The sequence below is a fragment of the Staurois parvus genome, unplaced genomic scaffold (genome assembly GCF_062004578.1).
Source record: "Staurois parvus isolate SC_StPar_1 unplaced genomic scaffold, SC_StPar_1.0 ptg001242l, whole genome shotgun sequence".
Taxonomy (NCBI): domain Eukaryota; kingdom Metazoa; phylum Chordata; class Amphibia; order Anura; family Ranidae; genus Staurois; species Staurois parvus.
In genome coordinates, this window is record NW_028319038.1 from 317,501 (window position 1) to 338,079 (window position 20,579).

General features: G+C 47.9%; 1 protein-coding gene across 2 annotated transcripts in view; it reads right to left on the minus strand.

The window, feature by feature from the left end:
- Positions 1 to 20,579, minus strand: part of LOC149437939 (uncharacterized) — a 29,445-nt gene that overhangs the window by 4,370 nt on the left and 4,496 nt on the right. For both annotated transcript variants that reach the window (XM_089660440.1, XM_089660441.1), the window contains exons 2-4: positions 11,306 to 11,384; positions 7,831 to 8,199; positions 594 to 869 (exon numbers count right to left, since the gene is read on the minus strand). In XM_089660440.1, the coding sequence (XP_089516566.1) occupies positions 594 to 869; positions 7,831 to 8,199; positions 11,306 to 11,354 (694 nt within the window). In that variant the 5' untranslated portion in view covers positions 11,355 to 11,384. The remainder of the gene's footprint in view (positions 1 to 593; positions 870 to 7,830; positions 8,200 to 11,305; positions 11,385 to 20,579) is intronic.

The window sequence follows — 20,579 nt, forward strand, 5'->3', positions numbered from 1 at the left end:
GTAGTGTGTTGAGTGAATGTCACATTTTTCCATTTTTGAATTTCCAGCCGGTACCGTCCCCCGTACGTCCCGACGTTGCAGGGACCAGAACCCGGGAGACAGATGCCGGCATCGGCCGGAGGAGATGGCTGGGGACACTGCAGGAGGGACATCGCGGGAGCGCAGGACAAGGTAAGTGCTGGAGGGATCCCGGAGCAACGCTGCAGTGTATTCCCGAGTGTAGCTCGGGGGGGGGTGCTGAAACTTTACCCCGAGCTACACTCAGGAATACCGCCAGGGGGGTTAACAGAACAGGGAGTATGATACATTCATGGTCAGAGTTTACATACACTCAGGGGCGGACTGACCATTTGGAAACTCGGGCACTGCCCGAGGGCCCGGGGTCAGTAGGGGGCCCCATGAGATGCCCCTGGTACCTTTTTCATAGGCTTTTTTGAGTTTGGGCAAGGACACAGGGGCCCCATGATCCCTTATTGCCCGGGGGCCCCATGAGTTGTCAGTTCGCCCCTGCATACACTTTAAGGTATCAATGCCGAGCATTACTGAGGATGTTAATTTTCAAAGACAAAGTAAAGGTAAACATGAAAAGTTACCTTCACAGGGGACTTCCATCCCTTTCCTTGCCATGGTTATTCCCTTGTATTGGAGCAGACAAGTGACGGTCACGTTCTTCGAGGACTGACACAGGGATGTGCTCTTGGGAAAGGTATTACTGATCCGGTATGAATGAACGGAATTGGTGAGCCAGTCAGGATCGCTATCGCCCAACGTGCCATTCTCAAGTTCCCAGACGAGAGTCACGTTCGTCACAGTTCGAACGTTTGTGGTACAGCTGATGTCGGTTTCATTGAAACTGGTTTCTAGAGGTTCTGTGGTGGTGATAAAAACACACAAATAAAATGAGAATGGTAAGGTTGTTGATAGCGAGGCATGTCATTAAAAATCAAAAACTAAAGAGAGCATTACATAAGTTTACCCAACGACATGGCGTAGATATGTGGCCTGGGGGCATAAACAAAAAATAGTTTTCCTGGCTAGAAATAGTAAAATGGGCTGAGGGGGAACAAATACAGAATGAACAGGATGCATGTAAGCTGATCACTGTCCAGTTCTCACAGATTACGTTGTGGGACTTACTTCTCTTTCTGAGAACTGTCAGTGCTATTCATGTTTAGCACCCTCCTCGTTAGCTAGCTAATTTTTTTTTTTAGTTAGAAGGCTGAGTAGTAGGCTTGGGGGATAGCCGATCGCGGCCACGGGTGTCAGTCGCCGGGTCACACCCGGTCATTACCTACCGTGTCCCAGTGATTAGCGGCAATCACTGACAGAGAGGACGGCTGCAGTGTTTACACTGCACCTCTGCTTTCTGTCAGTTCCCTGTCAGCTCCTGACATGCTGATCCGGAGAGAAGAGTTTATCTCTCCGGATCAGCATGTTCCCATGCAGTACACACCCCGCCCCCTAGTAAAACACTCCCCTCACACAGTTAACCCTTTCAGTAAATAAAAAAGTTAACCCCTTCCTCCCCAGTGCCATTAGTACAGTGTCAGTGTTTTTTTTTTGCATTGATCACTGTATTGGTGTCACTGGGGATGTCAGTGACCCCAAGTCAGTTCCCTCCCAGTGTCAGAATGTCTGCCGCAGTCCTGCAGTCCCGCCATAAGTCGCTGATCACCGCCATAAGTCGCTGATCGCCGCCATAAGTCACCGATCACCGCCATAAGTAGCTGATCGCCGCCATAAGTCACTGATTGCCGTCATAAGTCGCTGATTGCCGCTATAAGTCACTGATCACCGCCATAAGTAGCTGATCGCCGCCATAAGTCGCTGATCGCTGCCATAAGTCACTGATCACTGTCATAAGTAGCTGATCGCCGCCATAAGTCACTGATCACCGCCATAAGTAGCTGATCGCCGCCATAAGTCACTGATTGCCGCCATAAGTCGCTGATCGCCGCCATAAGTCACTGATCACCGCCATAAGTAGCTGATTGCCGCCATAAGTCACTGATTGCCGCCATAAGTCACTGATTGCCGCCATAAGTCACTGATTGCCGCCATAAGTCACTGATCGCCGCCATAAGTCACTGATTGCCGCCATAAGTCGCTGATCACCGCCATAAGTCACTGATTGCCGTCATAAGTCACTGATCGCCGCCCGCCGCCATAAGTCGCTGATCGCCGCCATAAGTCACTGATCACCGCCATAAGTAGCTGATCACCGCCATAAGTCACTGATCGCTGCCATAAGTCACTGATCGCCGCCATAAGTCACTGATCACCGCCATAAGTCACTGATTGCCGCCATAAGTCACTGATTGCCGCCATAAGTCACTGATTGCCGCCATAAGTCACTGATCGCCGCCATAAGTCACTGATAGCCGCCATAAGTCGCTGATCACCGCCATAAGTCACTGATCGCCGCCATAAGTCGCTGATCGCCGCCATAAGTCGCTGATTGCCGCCATAAGTCGCTGATCGCCGCCATAAGTCGCTGATCGCCGCCATAAGTCGCTGATCGCCGCCATAAGTAGCTGATCGCCGCCATAAGTCACTGATCGCCGCCATAAGTCACTGATCGCTGCCATAAGTCACTGATCGCCGCCATAAGTCACTGATCACCGCCATAAGTCACTGATCGCCGCCATAAGTCACTGATTGCCGCCATAAGTCACTGATCGCCGCCATAAGTCGCTGATCGCCGCCATAAGTCGCTGATCGCCGCCGTTATTAGTATAAAAAAAAAATTCAAAATCCCAGTATCTTTCCCGCCATTTGTAAACACTATAACTTTCACGTAAACTAATTAATTTACACGTATTGGGTTTTTTTTTTTAGCAAAGACATGTCGCAGAACATATTTTGGCAGAAATTTATGACTAAATTTTATTTTTACATTTTTTTTTACTGGACATGTTTTATAGCAAAAAGTCCAAAATATTGTTTTTTTTCCTCAAAATTGTCAGACTTTTTTTTATAGCGCAGAAAAATAAAAACGCACAGGTGATCAAATACCACCGAAAGAAAGCTCAATTTGTGGGAAAAAAGGATGTAAATTTCATTTATGTACCGTATTGCATGACCGCGCAATTGTCTGTTAAACTAGCGCAGTGCTGTATAGCAAAAAAATGGCGTAAATTGCAGTATCTATACCATAGATTGTAGACGCTATAACTTCCACACAAAGCAATCAATATACACTTATTGGGATTTTTTTTACCAAAAACATGGAGCAGAATACATTTTGGCCTAAATTTATAACCAACTTTGAGTTTACTATATATTTTTTATAGCTGAAAGTAAAAAATATCATTTTTTTTCAAAATTTTTGGTCTTTTTTTGTTTATAGCGTGAAAAATAAAAAGCGCACAGGTGATCAAATACCACCGAAAGAAAGCTCTATTTGTGTGAAAAAAAGGACGTAAATTTCGTTTGGGTGCAGCATTGCATGACCGCGCAATTATCAGTTGAATTAGTGCAGCGCCGAGTAGCAAAAAGAGGCGTGGTCATTAAGGGGGGTAAATCCTCAGGAGGGCGAGGGGTTAATTTTAGATTCCTGGGTTGAAGATGGGGGTTCTGTACCCCTGCGATGGAAGTATGGTGGTGACACATCGCTTCATCTCTGTTTTCAATCTCTTCTGTTGGAAATGTTTTTGTAACTTTGAACCTTTTTTTTTTTAAACTTTTTTAAGTGGTTTTTCAGGAGGGGAAGGAAATCGTACATCATATATCACAGCAGCCTACGGGGGGGGGGCGGTCAGGTGTGCTTTTCACTTGCACATCCTGTGCCCACATTGAAGTTCAGACGTCTTTTAGTTTTGACCACAATGGTGTCATTATCGCCTATTGATCAGTGGATTCTATTCGGTGTGGGACGGTCATCGATCGCCATCTGACCACTGATACCTTTTCCTGCTTTAGTCAGTGAGAAGACTAGATTTAAAGTGGTTGTAAACGCTCACGTATCCCCAGTGAAGTGACCGGCCTCAGGCGATAAACAGAAAGGAAACAAATCCTCCTATATAAGTTGTACCTGTTTATCTGCAGTCTCCTCTTCTCTACATTCGTTCAAAGTGCTGCATTTGTAAAGCTTGTCTGAGAGTTCAGAAAAAAAAAAAAGGGTCGGAGAGCTGAAGCTACACCCTGCAGAGTTCAGTGAGGAGAGTTCTGAGAGCTGATTGGAGGGAAGAGACGCGCCCCCCCTTCACGCAGCTCACAGGAACAGAGCTGAGGCTGTCAATCTCCTGGAGCTCTCTCCCCTGTCACCATTTTTCTCTTGGTGTCAGGAAAACTTGTCAGAAGTGTCTCATGCTGATTGCAGATTAAGGAGGCAGCAGACGGAAATGACACTTAGTTCTCTGGACTGAGGACACACTATAGAGGCAGGGGCAGACTGCCCGAGGGCCCAGGGTCAATAGGGGGCCCCATGAGATGCCCCTGGTACCTTTTTCATAGGCTTTTTTGAGTTTGGCCAAGGACACAGGAGCCCCATGATCCCCTATTGCCCGAGGGTCCCATGAGTTGTCAGTCCACCCCTGATAGAGGGATATGCTTTGTTCATATTTCATGTCTGATGTTTACAACCAGTTTAAGTATGGTCAGTTCAGGGGTGGACTGACAACTCATGGGGCCCCCGGGCAATAGGGGATCATGGGGCCCCTGTATCCTCACCCACACTCAAACCACACCCAAAAAAGCCTATTAAAGGTACCAGGGGCATGTCATGGGACCCCTTACTGACCTCAGGCCCTTGGGTAGTGCCCGAGTTTCCAAAAGTCAGCCCGCCCCTGGGTCAGTTGTACTTGTTTATCTGCAGTAATCTCTTCTCTACATCCATTCAAAGTGCAGAATGTGCACAGGATCTCTCCAGCTCTGAAAAGCAGGGGGCGGAGAGCTGAGGTTACATCAGCAAGGAGAGCTGATAGGTGGGAAGGGACACACCCCCCTCTTCACATAGCACACAGCTGAAATTGTCAATCTGCTGGAGGTCCCTCCCTTGTCACCATTTTTCTCTTGGTGTCAGGAAAACCTGTCAGAAGTGACTCATGCTGATAGCAGAGGAAGGAGGCAGCAGACAGAAATGACACTCAGTGCTCTGGATTGAGTACACACTATAGAGGTGTAGCACTACCCTTCGTAAGGTCCGCTGAGTTTGTTTTGGTTCCCCCTATGCTCTGTACAGCCAGGCAACATGCATTATCCACACTTGTACTTTGAGAGTCAGTAAGCAGTTCCTGAGCTTTTTTTTTTAGTTGTATTAAGGGGTTAACGACTTGGATGGGGTCTAGGGGTATAGGGGATGCCCAAGGAACTGAACTTGAGGACAAACTCCATTTTTCTTGGTGCTGTACTTCCGGATGAATCCTCCTCTTCACCCAGCTGTGCTGAGGGTATCCCTGAGTAAGGGGGCCCCAAGAGCTTGCAGTTAAACAGTCCTAGCAAGACTAGTTGACCGCCCTCTCCACTTATCCGGCACAGGAGGTGTAGGAGTCCTCACACTGTCCAAGCCTTATGCTGGGCTGGCTCCTTCCCTGCTAACAGGTTGTCCTCCCCAGGAGACGTTGAGGCAGTAGAGATCCTCCTGTTCAGCAACCAGCCTGTAGGTAGGCTCCCTCCCTGGGGCCCCCTCCCAGGCCTCACACTCCAGTCTATTTTCCACCCAACTCCTCTGCTAGCATGGCTCTCTCATAGTTATGGGCTCGTCTACACTACTACCGGGGCCTCTTAGCCCGGGATTGGTCAGACTCCCATGAATATGCATATTGAGGTCTCCACCCTTCAATCTACTAGCTTCTTGAAGCTTCCATGGTCCTCCAGAACCAGGTGGAGGTAAAAGAGTCCCAACCTGCTGAGTCATCCATCCTGATCTCACAGTGGACCCACAGTAATTACACTAGCCCCACCTAGGGGGTGCTACAGAGGGATATGCTTTGTTCATATTTCATGTCTGAAGTTTACAAATGATCTTCAAGTATGTTTTTATAACTCACAAAAGTCCCCTCTATTGCTCTCAGGCTCCTCCAAACAGGGCCGGATCTAGCCTGTCCAATGTGGGGGTGTAGTAAAAAATAAGTCGGGGGCAGAGGATGGGAGGTCAGCAGGGCAGAGGACAGGGGTCACTGCTGGAAGGGCAGAGGACAGGGGTCACTGCTGGAAGGGGAGAGGACAGGGGTCACTGCTGGAAGGGCAGAGGACAGGGGTCACTTCTGGCAGGACAGAGGACAGGGGTCACTTCTGGCAGGGCAGAGGACAGGGGTCACTGCTGGAAGGGGAGAGGACAGGGGTCACTGCTTGAAGGGCAGAGGACAGGGGTCACTTCTGGCAGGACAGAGGACAGGGATCACTTCTGGCAGGGCAGAGGACAGGGGTCACTGCTGGCAGGGCAGAGGACAGGGGTCACTGCTTGAAGGGCAGAGGACAGGGGTCACTGCTGGCAGGGAAGAGGACAGGGGTCACTGCTGGCTGGGCAGAGGACAGGGGTCACTGCTGGCTGGGCAGAGGACAGGGGTCACTGCTGGAAGGGCAGAGGACAGGGGTCACTGCTGGCAGGGCAGAGGACAGGGGTCACTGCTGGCAGGGCAGAGGACAGGAGTCACTGCTGGAAGGGCAGAGGACAGGGGTCACTGCTGGCAGGGCAGAGGACAGGGGTCACTGCTGGCAGGGCAGAGGACAGGGGTCACTGCTGGAAGGGCAGAGGACAGGGGTCACTGCTGGCTGGGCAGAGGACAGGGGTCACTGCTGGCTGGGCAGAGGACAGGGGTCACTGCTGGCAGGGCAGAGGACAGGGGTCACTGCTGGCAGGGCAGAGGACAGGGGTCACTGCTGGCAGGGCAGAGGACAGGAGTCACTGCTGGAAGGGCAGAGGACAGGGGTCACTGCTGGCAGGGCAGAGGACAGGGGTCACTGCTGGCAGGGCAGAGGACAGGGGTCACTACTGGAAGGGCAGAGGACAGGGGTCACTGCTGGCAGGACAGAGGACAGGGGTCACTGCTGGCTGGGCAGAGGACAGGAGACATTGCTGGCAGGGCAGAGGACAGGGGTCACTGCTGTCAGGGAAAAGGGCAGGGGACACTGCTGGCGGGGCGGAGGACAGGGGTCACTGCTGTCAGGGCAGAGGACAGGGGTCACAGCTGGCGGGGCAGAGGACAGGGGTCACTGCTGGCAGGGCAGAGGACAGGGGTCACTGCTGGAAGGGCAGAGGACAGGGGTCACTGCTGGCAGGGCAGAGGACAGGGGTCACTGCTGGCAGGGCAGAGGACAGGGGTCACTGCTGGAAGGGCAGAGGACAGGGGTTACTGCTGGCAGAACAGAGGACAGCTTCTTCCTGGCAGCAGCACAAGGTAAGGGGGCTGCATTGTGATGTATGAGTGGGTGGGGTACTCTTGACTTCCAATGGCAGGGGGGGTCTGATGTCTGATGGTGGTGCGTGGTGGTGGGGGGGAGGGGCTGTTGACGTCTGATGTAAGGAGGGGTGGGTTGCCCTGGAAATCTAGTTTTACAGATACAACTGGCTCTTTGAGGGTAACCACAATGCTGATGTGGCCCCCCCACATGACAATTGAGTTTGACACCCCAGCTCTATGGCTCTATCCACACTCAGTAATTATCTTCAGTATCAGTTCAAGGAGGTTTATCAACTCTCCACAGGTTATCTCTGTGAACTACAGAACACACCCCCCCCCATGCTATTGAAGCATTCTGCCTGATTCTGCCTGATGCCCTTCCTGTCCTAGGGTGACAACGCTGATACTGTACAGGGAGTGAGCGTTGTCACCCTAAACCAGGAAATGCAGGAGAATTTCAAGCGAAGTGCGGCTTCAGCATGCTTACCGTGCACAAGAAGAAACGTCCCGTTCCCCGAGACTGCCCTACTGTTCGTAGCAAACACCAGGGACACGTGACATATGTAGGTGTCCGTGTGGAAGAGTGTCAGGTTAGAAACACACAATGACATGTCTGTAGAGTGATTGGGGTTGACAAGACTGACTGACATCTCACTGTTCATGCTGCGGGTCAGGGACGCAGGAGGGTGCAGGTACTTTTTTAACGTTCCATTAAGTCCAATACTGAACCAGTACAGGTTGATCCGCTTCAGCTGTTCATTGCCCAATCGCAGGTGGCAGTCTAGATTAATGGTGGAGCCAACGGTGGCAGATAAAATCGAAGGCTGTTCCAAGGTTATGTCAAAATGGCCGAAGCCTGCGGGGTGAAAACATCCGGTTAGTACAGGTATTCCCTATGGAAGAAAAATATATTTGAAAGATATTTTAAAAATATTCTTCCAGATATAGTGAATGCAGGGTCTGGGGAGAGCGGATTTATTGAATGCAGGGTCCGGGGAGAGCGGATATAGTGAATGTGGGGTCCGGGGAGAGCGGATATAGTGAATGCGGGGTCCGGGGAGAGCGGATATAGTGAATGCGGGGTCCGGGGAGAGCGGATATAGTGAATGCAGGGTCCGGGGAGAGCGGATATAGTGAATGCGGGGTCCGGGGAGAGCGGATATAGTGAATGCGGGGTCCGGGGAGATCGGATATAGTGAATGCAGGGTCCGGGGAGAGTGGATATAGTGAATGCGGGGTCCGGGGAGAGCGGATATAGTGAATGCAGGGTCCGGGGAGAGCAGATATAGTGAATGCAGGGTCCGGGGAGAGCGGATATAGTGAATGCGGGGTCCGGGGAGAGCGGATTTAGTGAATGCTGGGTCCGGGGAGAGAGGATATAGTGAATGCGGGGTCCGGGGAGAGCGGATATAGTGAATGCGGGGTCCGGGGAGAGCGGATATAGTGAATGCGGGGTCCGGGGAGAGCGGATATAGTGAATGCGGGGTCCGGGGAGAGCGGATATAGTGAATGCGGGGTCCGGGGAGACCAGATATAGTGAATGCGGGGTCTGGGGAGAGCAGATATAGTGAATGCGGGGTCTGGGGAGAGCGGATATAGTGAATGCGGGGTCCGGGGAGAGCGGATATAGTGAATGCGGGGTCGGGGGGAGTGGATATAGTGAATGCGGGGTCTGGGGAGAGCGGATATAGTGAATGCAGGGTCCAGGGAGAGCAGATATAGTGAATGCGGGGTCCGGGGAGACCAGATATAGTGAATGCGGGGTCCAGGGAGAGCGGATATAGTGAATGCAGGACTCAGAGAGAGTGGATATAGTGAATGCGGGGTCCGGGGAGAGTGGGTATAGTGAATGCGGGGTCTGGGGAGAGCGGATAGAGTGAATGCAGGGTCCGGGGAGAGCGGATATAGTGAATGCGGGGTCCGGGGAGAGCGGATATAGTGAATGCGGGGTCCGGGGAGAGCGGATATAGTGAATGCGGGGTCCGGGGAGACCAGATATAGTGAATGCAGGGTCCGGGGAGAGCAGATATAGTGAATGCGGGGTCTGGGGAGAGCGGATATAGTGAATGCGGGGTCCGGGGAGAGCGGATATAGTGAATGCGGGGTCGGGGGGAGTGGATATAGTGAATGCGGGGTCTGGGGAGAGCGGATATAGTGAATGCAGGGTCCAGGGAGAGCACATATAGTGAATGCGGGGTCCGGGGAGACCAGATATAGTGAATGCGGGGTCCAGGGAGAGCGGATATAGTGAATGCAGGATTCAGAGAGAGTGGATATAGTGAATGCGGGGTCCGGGGAGAGTGGGTATAGTGAGTGCGGGGTCCGGGGAGAGCGGATAGAGTGAATGCAGGGTCCGGGGAGAGCGGATATAGTGAATGCGGGGTCCGGGGAGAGCGGATATAGTGAATGCGGGGTCCGGGGAGAGCGGATATAGTGAATGCGGGGTCCGGGGAGAGCGGATATAGTGAATGCGGGGTCCGGGGAGAGCAGATATAGTGAATGCGGGGTCCGGGGAGAGCAGATATAGTGAATGCAGGGTCTGGGGTTTAGTAACACTTTAATGAAAAAAATTATTCCAACATTATAGTGGGCCTCAAAAAGTGAAGATTCACTGCACTATAAGGTGCAGTACAACAGGTACAGTGTCCCATATCTTTTCTCTTGCCTTCAGCTGAAATAATGGCTTTGCGCCTCCTGTGCCTAGGGCACTCTTGTTCTATATCCTCATAGCTGTGTATCTGCAGTGTGAGATCATCTAAGGCAGGGATGTCATTACTGTTGAGGCAGTGATGATAGCTGAAGCAGAAGCAGGGAGATTCTTGCACTGCGCGTCCTCAGGTACAGATTCCTCTCCAGCAGGGAGAGCAGTGATTACATTAGCAATATCACCAAATATTACTTCAGATCTCCTAAGACTAGCAGTCAGAGGCAGCAGTGCCTTAGATCAGGGGTGTCAAACTGGCGGCCCTGCAGCTGTTTTAAAACTGCACGTCCCATTATACCTCTGCCTTTGGGAGTCATGCTTGTAAATGTCATTCTTGCAATGCCTCATGGGCAACAACTGGAGGGCCGCCAGTTTCACACCCATAATCTAGGGCACTGCTGCCTCTGACTGCTAGTCTTAGGAGATCTGAAGTAATATTTGGTGATATTGCTAATGTAATCACTGCTCTCCCTGCTGGAGAGGAATCTGTACCTGAGGACGCGCAGTGCAAGAATCTCCCTGCTTCTGCTTCAGCTATCATCACTGCCTCAACTGTAATCAGATCACCATTATCAGGCCCACTAAGCAGCAGTCAGCTTATGTTTGTAAAGGAGAGAGAGCCCTGAGCACCAATCAGATCTTATATATAAAAGAGAGGGAGGGGCCTGTGCACCACTCAGATCACATTAAAGGCCTGTAGACAATGGAGACTAATAATAGGGTCTGCCTGCTGGCCTGAGTAGGATATGGACCTTTATCGTACCTAAAGCTCTACAAAGGTTTGTTTCCCCAGGCACAAACTCTGCATCCCATAATCATGCCTAGGTCAGAAACTGACAGTACTGCGCAAACGTTTTAGGAAGGTGTGAAAAAATGCTGTAAATTTAAAAAGCTTCCAGAAATAGAAGTGTTAATAATTTTTTTTTCAATTAACAAAATGGAAAGTAAATGAACAGAATGGAAATCCAAATCAGTATTTGGTGTGACCACTCATCATTTCCAGGACTTCTTGTTCTTCTCTATACTGAAGATAGTTGTCATTGACATCGGCTGTATGTTTGGGGTAGTTGTCCTGCTGTAGAATAAATTTTGGGCCACTCACACGCCTCCCTGATGGTATGGCATGATGGAGAAGTATCTGCCTGTATTTCTCAGCATTGAGGACACCATTGAATGGGCAACATAGAGGACCATAGACCCAGTGGTCAGGCAATGTGGAGGACCATAGATGCATTGGTCGGGTAATGTTGCTACTTACAGAAATATGACACAAAAAGTACAACGAACAGGTTCTGAGACGCCATCATTTTCTTCGGAATTCTTCTCTAGAAGTAGGCCTGAAATAGGATCAGAGGGACAAATCTAATATATAAATTTGACATGTCATGTGTGGGTATTGCAGATTCACAGAACGGTCAAATTTTCTCGGGCTTTAGGAAAATTCATCAGAATGTTTAAATATATTTTGCTTTTTAAGGCCAGGTTCACATCTGTGCGGCCATACAGGCTGCGATTTGGGCAGGCATGAGAGCCCTTTCGTTTGAATGGACTCTCATGCCCAGGGAAGAAGTTCCTGCATTTCTTCTGATATCGCAGTCCGCACGGGAACTGAGATTCCCAGTATGGTTGCAATTTCCAGTGCTGGCGGCGTACCATTAGAATTAAGGGCACCCACCTGTATGGGTGGTGCTTCTGCAGGTAATTGTGCGGTTCCTGCAGTGGTACGACCTGCACAGATGTGGACCAGGCCTAACTTAGTGGAGACCTTGTCACCCTGTCATTTTAACAAACTCCTTCCCATAATAGTACAATTTTCCCAACAATAGTGCTCATTTTCTTAAGGCTTGTTTCAGTCCTTCACATGTTGGCAGTGCACAAAAAATTGCGCACAGAACCACCCTGCCCTTTAGGAGACACGCGGCAGTGCCATGCAGTTCACGCATTTTGCTAAAGGGTCAGGAATTTCTTTTCTGTGATTGTCATGCGTAGGGCAACCCATGGCAATGAACTAAAAAAATTAATTTACAAACGATATCGGGTCGGGGATTATAAATCACATTCCAGTCTTTGCAGATGACACCAAGCTGTGCCGGGGAATAACGTCCTTACAGGATGTCTCCAACTTACAAGCCGACCTCAATGCTCTGTGTAATTGAGCAACTATGTGGCAAATGAGGTTTAATGTTCATAAATGTAAGGTTCTGCACTTGGGGGCTAATAATATGCATGCATCATACATACTAGGGGGGTACAACTGGGGGGTCAATGGTGGAGAAAGACCTGGAGGTTCTGGTAGATCATATTCCCCCTTATGTATCGTACATGGAGATCATACCCCCCCTTATGTATTATTCATGGAGATCATATCCCCCCCTTATGTATTATACATGGAGATCATATCCCCCTTATGTATTATTCAAGGAGATCATATCCCCCTTATGTATTATACATGGAGATCATATCCCCCCTTATGTATTATACATGTAGATCATATCCCCCTTATGTATTATACATGGAGATCATATCCCCCTTATTATACATGGAGATCATATCCCCCCCTTATGTATTATACATGGAGATCATATCCCCCCCCTTATGTATTATACATGGAGATCATATCCCCCTTATGTATTATACATGGAGATCATATCCCCCCCTTATGTATTATACATGGAGATCATATCCCCCCCTTATGTATTATACATGGAGATCATATCCCCCCTTATGTATTATACATGGAGATCATATCCCCCCTTATGTATTATACATGGAGATCATATCCCCCTTATGTATTATACATGGAGATCATATCCCCCCTTATGTATTATACATGGAGATCATATCCCCCTTATGTATTATACATGGAGATCATATCCCCCCTTATGTATTATACATGGAGATCATATCCCCCCTTATGTATTATACATGGAGATCATATCCCCCCTTATGTATTATACATGGTGATCATATCCCCCCTTATGTATTATACATGGAGATCATATCCCCCTTATGTATTATACATGGTGATCATATCCCCCTTATGTATTATACATGGTGATCATATCCCCCCCTTATGTACTATACATGGAGATCATATGCCCCCCTTATGTATTATACATGGAGATCATATCCCCCCCTTATGTATTATACTTGGAGATCATATCCCCCCTTATGTATTATACATGGAGATCATATCCCCCCTTATATATTATACTTGGAGATCATATCCCTCCTTATGTATTATACATGGAGATCACATCCCCCCTTATGTATTATACATGGAGATCATATCCCCCCTTATGTATTATACATGGAGATCATATCTCATCTTAATCTCCTCTTCGCAAGAGAGGGGGATATGATCTCCATGTATAATACACAAGGCTGGACTGGGCTACCAAACTATGGCCAAGCAGCTTGGTGAGAAGGTGACAACAGTTGGTGCAATCATTCACAAATGGAAGAAACACAAAACAAGTGTCAGTCTCCCTAGGTCTGGTGCACCATGCAAGATCTCACCTCGTGGAGTGTCAATGATCATGAGAACAGTGAGGAATCATCCCAGAACTACACGTGAGGATCTTGTCAATGATCTCCAGGCAGCTGGGACCACAGTCACCAAGAAAACAATTGGTAACACACTACGCCGACAAGGACTGAAATCCTGCAGTGCCCGCAAGGTCCCTCCGCACAAGAAAGCACATGTCCAGGCCCGTCTGAAGTCTGCCACTGAACATCTGAATGATGCAGAGGAGGTCTGGTGGAAAGTGCTGTGGTCAGATGAGACCAAAATCCAGCTCTTTGGCATCAACTCGCTGTGTTTGGAGGAGGAGGAATGCTGCCTATGACCCCAAGAACACCATCCCAACTGTGAAACATGGTGGTGGAAACATTCTGCTTTGGGGGTGTTTTTCTGCTAAGGGGACAGGACAACTGCACCGCATCAAAGGGACGATGGACGGGGTAATGTACCCTCAAATCTTGGGGGAGAACCTTCCTCCCTCAGCCAGGGCATTGAAAATGGGTCGTGGATGGGTGTTCCAGCATGACAATGACCCAAAACACACGGCCAAGGCAACAAAGGAGCGGCTGAAGAAGAAGCACATTAAGGTCCTGGAGTGGCCTAGCCAGTCTCCAGACCTTCATCCGATTGAAAATCTGTGGAGGGAGCTGAAAGTTCGAGTTGCCAAACGTCAGCCACCAAACCTTAATGAGTTGGAGAGGATCTGCCAAGAGGAGTGGGCCAAAATACCTCCTGACGTGTGCGAACCTGGGGGCCAACTCCAGAAAACATCTGACCTCTGTGATTGCCAACAAGGGATTGGCCACCAAGTACTAAGTCATGTTTTGTGAAGGGGATCAAGTCCTTCTTTCCCTCATGAACATGCAGATCAGTCATCATTTGTTAGACGCATTTCTGCTGAATTTGTTGTTGCTATTCTGTCTCTCAGTGTTACAATACACCGAACATTCGATTTGTAGACCAATCATTTCTTTGTGAGGGGCGAACATTCAAAATCAGCAGATATATATATATATATATACACTGTATATCTTGTTTTCAGCTTTTTTGCATCCTTTATTGCATCTCAAGGCTGCTGATCCCTACAGTCAACATTTTAGTTGACTCTGATGAGCCTAACAGGTGAGAAGAAAGGAAATCATCTGTACAGTTTGTTGAAGTATCACACAGGAAATGTAAAGGCAAGGTGTCAATTTGCAAATATTTACAATACTCTCTACCTGGTAAAATAACATTTTGTATTGTGAAAGTTGCTGTGAATAAAACACGACTAACATGACTGACACCCCTGTCACACTGGATGCGAATTGGCATGTGATTTGCATGCCATGCAACTTTCAAATCGCATGCCAAGTCGCACCCTATTGTTAAATTACAGCGTCATATCTGTGCGGTTCCCACTTGGTCGGAGCCTCACCGATTTCTAAAGCATGTACTACTTTTGATGTGATTTTCATAGACATCTGTGTCAGATCTCTTGCAAATCGAACCTGAAATCGGCACATCACCCGACATAGAAATCGTGCAACTTCACTGTAAGTCAGGGGCGGACTGACCATTTGGAAACTCGAGCACTGCCCGAGGGCCCGGAGTCAGTAGGGGGCCCCATGAGATGCCCCTGGTACCTTTTTCATAGGCTTTTTTCAGTTTGGGTAAGGACACAGGGGCCCCATGATCTCCTATTGCCCAGGGGCCCCATGAGTTGTCAGTCCGCCCCTGCTGTAAGTCACACGATTTCTAAGTCAGGTTTGATGTAACTGGGCTGTAAATCAACCAGTTTTCAACAAAATTTTGGGTAAATAAAGTTTTGCTCATTTCTGGACAAAAAAAAGGAAACGCAATATGATTGGCAGGTGTGAAAGTGATGACATGTTTCGCGTTGAAACATTCTTTTGCATCTCTACAAGAACTGAAGCGAATTTTGGTGGTATCAGTTTCCATTATCCACCATCCAAGACTTATATTTGTCATCTTCCAGGAAAATTCAGGCCGTCTTGGATGCCAAAGGAGGTCCAACACCATATTAGGTAACGATTTCGTTATGGTGTGTCCATCATTTTGTCCTTTTTGACAGCCAGATGTATTGCAGAGACAAGTCCAGCTGGCTTTTGGTTGGCTAGTAGGGCTACGTTCTATGAAACTATGTACCGTGTATTATAAGAAAAACTATTTACAGTTGCAAGAGAAAGTATGTGAACCCCTTGGGATTACGTGGAGTTTTGCATGAATTGGGCATAAAATGTGCTCTGAACGTCATCTAAATCACAACAATAGAAGAACACAGTCTGCTGAACATAATACTACACAAACATTAGATGTTGCCATGGTTTAATTGCACATAACATGTAAACATTCACAGTGCAGGGAGGAAAAAGTATGTGAACCTTTGGACTTAATAACTGGTTGACCCTCCTTTGGCAGCAATAACCTCAACCAAACGTTTCCTGTAGTTGCAGATCAGACCTGCACAACGATCTGGAGTCATTTTGGACCACTCCTCTTCACAAAACTGTTTCAGTGTAGCAATATTCTTGGGATGTCTGGTGTGAATCGCTCTCTTAAGGTCATGCCACAGCATTTCAATCGGGTTGAGGTCAGGACTCTGACTGGGCCACTCCAGAAGGCGTATTCTGTGCTGTTGCAGCCATTGTTTTGTTGAATTACTTGTATGCTTTGGGTCATTGTCCTGTTGCATCACCCATCCTCTGCGGAGCTTCAGTTGGCGGACAGATGGTCGTACGTTTTCCTGCAAAATGTCTTGATAAACTCTGGAATTCATTTTCCCATCAATGACAGCAATCCGTCCAGGTCCTGAGGCAGCAAAGCAGCCCCAAACCATGATGCTCCCTCCGCCATGTTTCACAGTGGGGATGAGGTTTTGATGTTGGTGTGCTGTGCCTTTTTTTCTCCACACATAGTGTTGTGTGTTCTTCCCAAACAACTCAATCTTGGTTTCATCTGTCCACAGTATATTTTGCCAGTAGTGCTGTGGAACATCCAGGTGCTCTTTTGCAAACTTCAAACTTCAAACAACTACTGTTGTGACTTAGATGACGTTCAGAGCACATTTTATGCCCAATTCATGCAAAACTCCACGTAATCCCAAGGGGTTCATATACTTTTTCTTGCAACTGTATATAGAAGACCATGTAGCTCTTTTGGGGCCCCCTGATGCAAAGAGGGCCCAGTACAGTCTACCATGTAATGTGTTTTTTTTTTTTAGCAATTTAATATGTTTCTGATGAAATTAAGTAGCATTCACATATGAGTATTCATGCCATGCGTGAAAAACTTGTGTCACACTTGTGGGGCCACCCCAGATGTGGTAAGCAGACGTGTGTTTTCACCCACGAAATGAATGGACTGCCCAATGTGGGGAGCGTGAAACACATACATTCAACAGATGCCAGGTGGGAAACCTAGCCTAAAGCTGACAATATATGGATCGGACTGGCCGAATTTCGATTCTACAGCCACTGCTGTTTATTTGGTGTGCACAAGGTTGTTTGCTCAACAAATGTGACATAATATGGGCTCCAACGAAACTGGCCGTATTCTGGATTATATAATTATCTCATATGATCAGAACCGCCATCTACTGCCCATAATGCGGGATTTATTTTTAACCTCCCTGGCGGTATGATTATTTCAGATTTTTGGTGCTGAAAGTGGTACATTTTTTTGCATGGAAATATGTATTTTTTTTATTGTAGGTCTGTAATTCTTAGGAATAACTCTCTGAAATCTGTCCGAACAAGAGTCTAGTAAACATCCCGGGGAGGATAAAACTTGAAACACGAAATCATAAATTATAATTTAATAAATAATCATAAAAAATAATAAATTTAATTCAATAATATAATCAAACCAAATACACTGAAATGTGAAATATAGCGCCAAGTTCGCACATCGCTGAGCAAAGTCGCAGAATCGTTTTCAGTGTCTGATGAGGAATTTCCCCCACGAATCATTATCACTCAATTCTGCAAGTGGTTCTGATTTACTATCGCTGTTCTCTAGCCGGTCTAAAACCGCGTCTGACCTAAAGGGACGCTTTTTGGATGCCATGGACGTTTCTCAGTTTCCAGGCAGAAAGAACAGTAAAAATGCAGGCAGGGCGCCGGACAAAGCACTCGGGACAAAATGTATGTGAAATGGTTTGATACAGGAATGTTATACTATGTGATTTTAGTGATTTTTGTGAATGTCACTTTTTGTCATTTTCAAATTTCCCGCTGTTCCGTCCCCCGTACGTCCCGACGCTCGCAGGGAATGGAACCCAGATGACAGATGCCGGCATCCGCCGGATTACATTGCTGGGGACACTGCAGGGGGGACATCGCGGGAGCGCAGGACAAGGTAAGTGATCGAGGGATCCCAGAGCAACGCTGCAGTGTATTCCCGAGTGTAGCTCGGTGTTACCGCTTTTGGTACTGAAACTTTACCCCGAGCTACACTCAGGAATACCGCCAGGGAGGTTAAATACCTGTCAGGAAAGAAATTATGGCCTGCTTACAATCATACAAATTAATTATACACCGCTCAAAAAAATGAAAGGAAGATTTTGAAAACCCATCAGATCTGAATGGGGACAAATCTCCTGCTGGATCTCTATACTGACATGGACGGGGGATGGGTGAGGAACGTAAGGACACCCCATCGTTTGATAGAAATGAAAATAATCAACCTACAGAGGACTGAATTGAAAGACATCCCGAAAACCAAAGTGAAAAATGATGCAGCAGGCGAGTCCATGTTGGTGAAATGTCATTGCAGCAACTCAGAATGGTCCTCAGTAGTCTGTGTGGCCCCCACGTGCTTGTATGCATGCCTGACAATGTCGGGGGAGGCTCCTAATGAGACCACGGATGGTGTCCAGGGGGATTTCCTCCCAGATCTGGACCAGGGTATCACTGAGCTCCTGGACAGTTTGAGGTGCAACCTGGTGGCGTCGGATGGACCGACACATGACATCCCAGAGGTGTTCTATTGGATTTAGGTCAGGTGAGCGTGGGGGCCATTCAATGGTATCAATTCCTTCATCCTCCAGGAACTGCCTGCATACTCTCCCCACGAGGCCAGGCATTGTCATGCACCAGGAGGAACCCAGGACCCACTGCACCAGGAGGAACCCAGGACCCACTGCACCAGGAGGAACCCAGGACCCCCTGCACCAGGTGGAACTCAGGACACACTGCATCAGGAGGAACCCAGGACCCCCTGCACCAGGAGGAATCCAGATCCCACTGCACCAGGAGCAACCCAGGACCCCCTGCACTAGGAGGAACCCAGGACCCCCTGCACCAGGAGGAACCCAGGACCCACTGCACCAGCGTAGGGTCTGACAATGGCCCCAAGGATTTCATCTCGATACCTAATGGCAGTCAGGGGGCCATTGTCTAGCCTGTAGAGGTCTGTGTGTCCCTCCATGGATATGCCCCCCCAGACCATCACTGACCCACCACCACAACGGTCATGCTGAACCATGTTACAGGCAGCAGAACGTTCTCCACGGCTTCTCCAGACCCTTTCATGTCTGTCACATGTGCTCAGGGGGAACCTGCTCTCATCTGTGAAAAGCACAGGGTGCCAGTGGTGGACCTGCCAATTCTGGGGTTCAATGGCAAATTCCAATCTAGCTCTATGGTGCTGGGCAGTGAGCACAGGGACCACTAGAGGATGTCGGGCCCTCAGGCCACCCTCATGAAGTCTGTTTCTGATTGTTTGGTCAGAGACATTTACACCAGTGGCCTGCTGGAGGTCATTTTGTAGGGCTCTGGCAGGGCTCATCCTGTTCCTCCTTGTACAGAGGAGCAGATACCGGTCCTGCTGATGGGTTAAGGACCTTCTACGGCCCTGTCCAGCCCTCCTAGAGGAACTGCCTGTCTCCTGGAATCTCCTCCATGCTCTTGTCTTCTGGAATCTCCTCCATGCTCTTGTCTTCTGGAATCTCCTCCATGCTCTTGAGACTGTGCTGGGAGACACAGCAAACCTTCTGGCAATGGCAGGTATTGATGTGCCATCCCGGAGGAGTTGGCCTGCCTGTGCAACCTCTGTAGGGTCCAGGTATGGCCTCATGCTACCAGTAGTGACACCTATCCTAGCCAAATGCAAAACCAGTGAGAAATAGTCAGAAAAGATGAGTAGGGAAAAAATGTCAGTGGAATTCACCTGTAAAATCATTCCTGCTTTTGGGGGTCATCTCATTGTTGCCCATCTAGTGCTCCTGTTGTTCATTTCATTAACACCAAAGCAGCTGATGTATAACCCCCTTTGCTACTGAACTGACCAGATCAATATCCCAGGAGTTTCACTGACTCAATGCTAGACTCTGATCAAAAAGTCTTCCTTTCATTTTTTTGAGCCGTATATAACGGAGAATATGGCAGCTGTGCGGGTATGGGTCTCATTCATTGAACAAACGTTTGATACCTAGACCCCTTTGTGTCTGGTAGTTCAGACTGAATTTCTCATCCATGCACTAGGGAGGCTTGAAAATAACAGTAGAAGTGGGAGATTGGCCATTCCGAATATGGAATACAAAAATAAAAAAATGTTGTCACCCCCACACAGCTATATTATGGCATGAGAGCAGAAGCAAGACCAAAAACTGTTCAAAAAGAGGAATGACTTTCCAAAGAAGTACTGACTGAAACAACCTTCACTTCCATCTGGAGCCACAATGGGATGTGAAACTGTTTACTTCTACAAAAACCAACCCTAATGCTTCTACTAATGCTATATATGTTTAAAATAGTACTTTTCAAAAAAAAAAAATAAAACAAAACCTCCACCTTTTATCATTAAAAAGGTAAAATATTTTTTTAGAGGAGTATTTCATGTGGAATTATTTTGATATTTATTTGGAGGAGATTGATTAGTTGAAACTATCTATTTAAATATTTTTTTGGTATTTATACACTTTTATTAGTTATTTGTATCATAATTTGAATTAATGTAATGGTAATAATTTAATTATTATTTATTGAGAAGTATTTAGGAGCGCAAC